The following is a 7,775-nucleotide window of genomic DNA, read 5'->3' as shown; positions in this document are numbered from 1 at the left end:
AACATCATCTTTAATCCTTTCAAGGGAGGTAAGTGATCATTCCACTTTTACTATAGAAAGCTAAAGTGCTGAGAGCTTATGAACTCTTGTGATGCTCATCAAGATGCAGCTATGATGTGGTGAATAGGTGCAAAGAAAGGACAGTTCATTTATTGCCGTTAGTACTAACATTAAACATTTATTAAACATACACAATTGTGCCCAAAGCTCTGAGAAAGGTTGGTGACACCAATATAAATAAGTCTTTATCCTTGCCCCTAAGGGCTTATAATCTAGTTGAGAAAGAACAAGAGGATGTCCCAGAGGCTACGACATGATTACCATTGATTTCTTCATTTGACTTAATTCTTATTATCTGGATGGATCAGGGGTGGGGACCATGCTAGTAATAATGATGTATATCTGCATATAATAGAAAATTCAAATAACAAAAATGATAAATATTTATCTTCCATGCACATAAAATTACTTGATATGTACCTTGATCTTCTGGCTCCTCCCATCTTTCTGCTCCACTATTCCCAGCATGAAGCCTCTATCTCAAAGATCATCTAATCGTCCAAGATGGATGCTGAAAATGCTTCTCTGACTTGCAAGGAGCCCTCCCTCCACTTGCTTCTTTAAATATGTGTGATTCCAGGGATACAAGTATAATCATGGTTTTTCTCTACACTCCATTACCCCAAGCTATCCATCCTAAGACTAATGCTACCATGTTTGTATGCATAAGTTCCAAATTTCTCTCTTCACCTCTAATCTCTCTACTCAACTTTAGAATCACATTTTCATCATGGGACATCAGCAGAATGCTTTGAGGTTAAGGATTAAAATATAACACATCAGGGTTGTCTGAATGGCTCAGTTGGTAGAGCACGTGACTTTTGATCTCAGGGTCCTGAGTTCGAGTCCACATTGGGGGTAGAGTTTACTTAAAAAAAATGTGGGACACCTGGGTGGCTTAGTCAGTTAAGAGTCTGACTCTTGATCCTAACTCAGACCGTGATCTGAGGGTCATGAGTTCAAGCTCCACATTACTTACTACTTAAAAAAAATGAAAAATAAATAAAAAATGAAAAATAAAATGCAACACATCCAAATATGATATAATGTTGCACCTCCACAAACAAAAGTAGGTCCTGCTTTTGAGTTCCCTGACTCTGCCTTTGATATGACTCCACTCCTTCCCTCAAACAAGCAACCAAGCAGTCATCTATGTGTTTGATGCCTTCTCTCTTTCAAGTCCTCCTCCAGCACCTGCAGACGTACACAAACATACACACACCTAATTGGTCTTACCCATTTCCCCCTTCAAATTCTCTCAAATATTTTCACTTTCTGATCCTCATGTCTCCTTTCCAGATCTCAGGTGGTCATTATCCATCACGTGAACTAACCTTTTCTTTGCTTGTTTCCCTACTTTTGTTCATTCAAGAATTCAATAATTGTTCATTTGCAAGCCAACTCTGCTGGATCCTGCTCTAGCCTCTCTGTGTCCCCATCTATAGGAGCTCCTACTGCTTCCAGTTATATTTCTTAAGTTCCCTTCCTTAAAAATCTCTGAATAGGACCAAGTACAAACCTGTTAGCCTGGCCCTTTGTGGCTAAGCCTTCACTTCCGCTCACACCAACATTTAGGCACTTCTCTCCCACCCCACCCCCCACCAGGCGCACTCCACTCTGGCTCCCAGGTGCACTCACCATTCAACTCACTAGTTGTTCTCCTGCCCCTCGATCAAGTGAACAGGCTGCTCTCTCCCGAGGGGAGTTGTCTGAGCCACTACTGGCCTGGTTAAGTGAGCAGTCCCTTACTTACAATGAGAATTTCCACTCCATTGCCTCAACCCAGAAAAAGCAGAAATGGCCACTGATAATTCCAGGGCATGTACCACATTGCTTCTCTTTCTAATCAACCCCATCTCCTGTATACCATGAAAAGCCTTGGATAATGGGGCGCCTGGGTGGCTCAGATGGTTGGGCATCTGCCTTCGGCTTAGGTTGCTGTCCCAGCGTCCTGGGATGGAGCCCCACATGGGGCTCCCTATTTGGTGGGGAGCCTGCTTCTCCCTCTCCCTCTAACGTTCCCCCTGCTTGTGCTCTCTCATCCTGTTAAATAAATAAAATCTTAAAAAAAAAAAAAAGCCTTGGATGATAAACCCTAGCCTTGAGCTCCCAATAGGTTCATCCAAGTCCTGTAGAGCAGGACACTGCAACTGCCTTGAATGGGACCATCTTCACCCTATGAAGGAACCTGAGAAACTCCTGAGGAGGGCTGGGGACCTACAGATCTGCCATTCACTCCAATACACTGAGCTCCTGTGATGGTTCAGGCACTGGGGAAGGTGTGGAGGCTGCAAGAGAGTCAGACAATTCCTGCAGGTAAGTTGCCCCACACCATGCCCCTAAGTGCCTATGTGTATTAAGTGGGCAAACGAAAAACTCCTCTTACCTCCTGAGTTATGCCTCAGTATTCATTTATTTATCCAGCAAATATATACTGAGCACCCTACTATATGCCAGGAACTTTTCTGAGGTGGGATACAGTCATGCACCAGATAGACAAATAGGCCGATCCTCAAAGGAGCATATGTTTCAGTGGGGTGGGAGGGGGGCGGAGACAGAAAAACAAGTAAAAGACACAGAAAGATAGAAGGTACTTGTAAAGCAAGGAACGGGAGTGGGGAACGTGGGGGGAAAGGAGTGATATTTTTTAACAGGGTCGTTGGCCTCCCTGAGAAGAAAAGTGACATTTGAAGATGTAAAGGAACAAGGTAAAGGAACAAGGATTCCCCAACCCTCCTCCCAATTTCGGCAGTTTTTGCCGAGATACATTTGCTGCAAATATCTTAGAGAGACATTTCCAGGAGAAAAATGGCGTGCTCTCTAGAGACCAACAGGAAAGGAGGCGGTGTGAAAGAGAAGAAAAGAGCGGGACAACAGAAATTATTCCATGTTGAACTGTCCCTGATGGACACTTGAAAACCAGCTCCAGGGGCAGAGCAGGGCCCACCAGGCCGAGGGGCTCCCCGAGGCCCCTCACTCGGGCTGTCAGGCTAATCCCACCGCCTCCTCTCACCCCACCCCACCCAAGGGGGGCGTTTGCTCGGGCGAGTAAAGTTCACAACCAGCTGAAGCCAGCCCCGGAAGGCGCACCCACCAGAAAAGCAGTGCGGCAGCCAGGGTGTCCCCGGGTAGCCGTCCCCCGGGGTGCTAGGGCAGCGGCCGGAAACCAGGCGGCGGATCGAGGCCTCCGGGCTGGGCTGCGGAGCTGAGAGGCACTGGGCACTCAGGCGAGCTCGCGCCCCTCGCCGGGCCGCAAGTTCTCCCCGCGGCCCGTGCGCCTCAGCTCCTGCCCGGCCTTCTCCGTGGGCAGAGTACTTTCCCGAAATTCCCCAATTCCTGGGGCGCGCCCCGCGGTCCGGGACCGCCAAGCAGGAGCCCCCTTTCCGGCCGGCGCCCTCCGGATTTAGCGATGGCGGATTAAGTGTGCGTTCTTTCCAGGCCTCCCGAAAACACTCTCAGGGATGCTATTTTGCTTGCGCCCGGGTCGCTCCCGCGCCGAGTTGCACAACAAACCATTTAAACATTTCAGCACAAAACCCGATCCATTGTGGGCCGCACATTAAAAAGTGTTATTCGCTTTGAAGTTTTTGTCTAATGGCTCTAAACTGAAAGAAAATGTTTTCCTATTACTTAATTCAATCATAGCGAAGAGACTTGGTAAAAAGCCCACGGATTTTGCCCCAAAGTGTGACAGAGTTCTCTTTGTGTTTGCTTATCCTCCGCTGTCACACACTTTAATTCGCCTCTCTTTATCTGGCATTCAAAACTTTCTTCAATGACATTCAATAAGGTCCAGAGGCTGGAGGGAAAAAAAAAAAAAACTGGTTATTCCGCCCCCCCCCCCCCCCAGATATTCTTTCCCAGTAGCTTTGGCCTTGCTCGCATTCAGGGGCTCTTAACCCCTTCCTCCCCGGGCGCGGGCTGCGGCTCCCAAGAGAACTCCGCACTCACCCTTCGCTGGCTCCAGGCTCCGGGGTGCAGTTTCACCCCGCAGAGCCCCGCCGCACTCCTCTCCCAGAGGCCACTGCCCCGGAGGGGGGGGGTGCCTCTACGGCCCTGGTCCCGGCTCTCGGCTCAGTCTCAGCCGTGCAGGCGAGCCCAAATTATTCAGAGAGCAATTGGATTGGAACCCGCATTAAGCTGCGCTGTTGCACTCGGCTAGTTTGCAAGCACCACCCTTGGGCGGGGAGCCTTGGAGAGGAGACTCTGGCGGTGGGGCGGGGGGGGGGGGGGGGGGGTCGAGCTCCTCTCCCCCCCATGCCCAACAAATAAGGAAATATTGAGCCCTACTCCTCCTGCTAAATGACATGCGCTTCATCCAGGTTATTTTCCCCATTGCCCCTCTCGTTACAGAATCAGTTGTTTTCTCTCCAACAGATTCTCTTTGCTTTTTAATCAGTTATAATTTGTTGCTATTGTTATTGTAAAGATGTCACCAATGATGAAAAACCATATAAATGTTTCAACTTGGGGCAGTCTAACTGCCGAGCACAGATTCCCCCCTCCGAAAAGCTTCCCCCTTCATTTCTCACAACTCCATTCAAGGCTCAGAGCAGGTGACTGCAGCGATTTGGTTCCAATAAAATCGAAAGTAAACGTCTTTGGTGAAAAGTCCGGGACTGTAAATTCGAAATATTTATGCTAATTTCCCATTGTATGGAAAAAGTTCCTGGGCGAAGCAGCTTTGAGCCCGGGGACTATTTAAAAGGCCGAAGCTGTGTACACAGAGCCAGGCGTTTGAAGTTGTTTAACCATTGTGTGACCAGAAAGAAGAGAGCGACGTGGCAGGAGGAGGTCTTGGGGACAGGGGAGGTCGACCCGGTTGGGCGAAGGCACCAGAAGGTGGGAATACAACGGCCCTTCGCCCTGCTCCTGTGGGGCAAACTCCGGGAAGGCAATGGTTTCCAAGCGCAGCCCCGAGTCTTTTGACGCGGGCACAGTGGAGAGAGCGCCGGAAAGATCTGTGCCCCGCAGAGCACCTACATCGCCTCTTCTAGTGAGATGCTCTAGCTTCGCGGTGTAGGTTTTCATTTCCCATTCCTTGCCTCTGTCAGTGACTCTCAGAGGCTGTTCACTTTACACCCACAGCCCAGTCATTTAAAGGAAAAGTCTGGCTGACTAGCATGTACCGAACAAAGGCTGGGCGTTAAGGGCAGCATCAAAGTTAAGACTTTTGGAGAAACTTAAGACAGCGCTGAAAGACAGCGTTGGGGCTAGTGGGGATAAGGAATACTGAACTCCTTTCCCCTCTCCCCAGCAGCACCTCCCCCCTGCAGGAGTTCGGGTCCTCCCATGCAGGAAGAGGGGAAGGGATTCCACAGGTGGAAATCCGAGACGGGCTGTAGGGACACCTATGGAGTGCACAACGCAGACCTGAGCTAATTGAGTGGAGGAAGCATGATCTTGGGAGCAGGGGTAGATGAGAGAAGGAAGGGGACAGGGACCCAGTGCGCACAGAGAGGAGGTGTGCGCCCATGGGAATCTGTGGAAGCGAGGCAGCGGGGCTACAAAATCAATAAGATAAACCAGCCGATCGCCAATGCAAAGCCAAAGGGGAGTAAGGAATAAAGAGAAAGAAAAGAATATTAAATCGCAGGAGAATGAGAAAATAAACCCGCAAAAGGGAGAGGAGGGGGCGAGGGCGCCTGTTACGGCGTGGGTGGGGTTGACAAGAATAGAGTACATTATGCAGTTCATTTAGTTAACAAGTGAAATAATGAGGAAGCGTGCAGAGTGAATGCCAAGAGAAAAGGCACAAAAACCCTATTGAGAGGCCCCGGCCGCTCCTGGCGTAGCCCATCACATGGCAATAGTCCTATTTAAGCGGCGCCGCCGGCGCCTTTCAGCACCACTAGCGCTGGCCAGCACCCCGAGCTCTCCGCGCGGCGCCCGCGGCAGCAGCCGCCGCAGCTTCAGCCTCCGCCTCAGCGGCGCCTTTAGCCTCCAGCGAACAGGCAACAGCGCGCGGCCGCGGCCGGGGGAAGGGCGTGGAGAGTCCCGAAGTCCGCGGAGCGCAGAGAGACGGCTGGCGGCGGGGCGACAGCGCACCGGGGCCATGCCGCGCTCCTTCCTGGTGGACTCGCTGGTGCTGCGCGAGGCAGGCGAGAAGAAGGCCCCGGAGGGCAGCCCGCCGCCGCTCTTTCCCTACGCCGTGCCCCCGCCGCACGCGCTGCACGGCCTCTCGCCCGGCGCCTGCCACGCGCGCAAGGCCGGGCTGCTGTGCGTGTGCCCCCTTTGCGTCACCGCCTCGCAGCTGCACGGGCCCCCTGGGCCGCCCGCGCTGCCTCTGCTCAAGGCATCCTTCCCGCCCTTCGGCTCGCAGTACTGCCACGCGCCCCTAGGCCGCCAGCACTCGGCCGTGTCGCCCGGGGTCGCTCACGGCCCCGCTGCCGCCGCTGCCGCCGCCGCGCTCTACCAGACCTCCTATCCGCTGCCCGACCCCAGGCAGTTCCACTGCATCTCCGTGGGTAAGACGAATCGCTGCGCAGTGGGACAGGGCATGGGTGACCTGATGAGAGTTGGCGAGCCAGGGATGGGGGTGAGGGTCCCTGGGCGTCCTGGGGACGATGAAAGTCATGCTGGGACCCTGAGGGGGAATAGTCAGGGTGGTGTGCCGATGGAGGTCTGGGAGAGGACCCAGGAGGGAGGGGGAGGGCAGGAGGTCCAGGTCTCGGAGGGGGCGCGCAGGAGCGAACGAGGGCTGAGGTTCAGGGCGCTCCATAAAGTAGTGCCAGGGTTGCGTGACTCTGGGAGTATCTGGGTCCCGCGGCTTAGCAAGGAGGCGCCCGCGGTAGCGCTGCTGTGCGTCTCGTTTGGGGCAAAGAGGTAGGTGAAAGACCAAAGTCCCGGGATTCTACTGGTCACGTACGAGAGGATAGGGCCCACAGCGCAGGAGAATGATCGCTTCCCTCTCTGCACCCCACCCCCTCCAGACAGCAGCTCCAACCAGCTGCCCAGCAGCAAGAGGATGCGCACCGCGTTCACCAGCACGCAGCTACTAGAGCTGGAGCGCGAGTTCGCCTCTAACATGTACCTGTCCCGCCTGCGCCGCATTGAGATCGCCACCTACCTGAATCTGTCCGAGAAGCAGGTGAAGATCTGGTTCCAGAACCGCCGGGTGAAGCACAAGAAGGAGGGCAAAGGCAGCAACCACCGCGGCGGCGGCGGGAGCGCGGGCGCGGGCACTGGCGCACCGCAAAGCTGCAAATGCGCGTCGCTCTCCTCAGCCAAGTGCTCCGAGGATGACGACGAATTGCCCATGTCTCCGTCCTCTTCGGGGAAAGATGACCGGGATCTCACGGTCACTCCCTAGGCGCGCGCCTCCCCAGGTCGCCCACCCCAGGCCCTCCCTGCCGTCTCAAAGACAGGTCGTGGGACGAAGCACCGGTTCCCAGGCACCCGCTGCCAAACCGCGGCCACGCACGGGTTTGGCAAGGGTTTGCGGAGGTCCCGGGCCCTGGGCAGCGCCAAGGGCTTGGCAGAGACCTGACGCTGGTATTCCCACCCAGGGCCCGCAGCCGTCCAAAGCGAACTCCAAGCTGTGAATCCTGCAGGCGCTGGAGTCCTCAGCGATGCAGCACAGCGGCCCTGGAGGGCATGCCCGCCGGCCCTGCGCCTTGCTGGCCGCTGGCGCCTCCTCGCCCGACCTCTCTGGACTGGCTCAGGCTTTCTCGCGTCCTCCACTCCCCTCCACCCTGGGTCAAGCTGGGCCTCTT

The 7,775-nt window shown here is 54.0% G+C and overlaps 1 protein-coding gene across 1 annotated transcript; it reads left to right on the top strand.

Annotated features, from left to right (window-relative positions):
• Positions 1-6,115: 6,115 nt before the first annotated feature.
• GSX1 (GS homeobox 1) lies at positions 6,116-7,372 on the top strand. The gene is made up of 2 exons (XM_025875143.1): positions 6,116-6,527; positions 6,993-7,372. Exons 1-2 carry the CDS (start codon positions 6,116-6,118, stop codon positions 7,370-7,372), a joined length of 792 nt encoding a protein of 263 aa, XP_025730928.1.
• The last annotated feature ends 403 nt before the right edge of the window (positions 7,373-7,775 follow it).

Source organism: Callorhinus ursinus, unplaced genomic scaffold (genome assembly GCF_003265705.2).
Source record: "Callorhinus ursinus isolate GAN/ISIS: 27379988/994484 unplaced genomic scaffold, GSC_fseal_2.0 scaffold7, whole genome shotgun sequence".
Classification (NCBI taxonomy): domain Eukaryota; kingdom Metazoa; phylum Chordata; class Mammalia; order Carnivora; family Otariidae; genus Callorhinus; species Callorhinus ursinus.
Note: the sequence above shows the minus strand (reverse complement) of the source record. Positions and strands in the feature narration are given on the sequence as shown.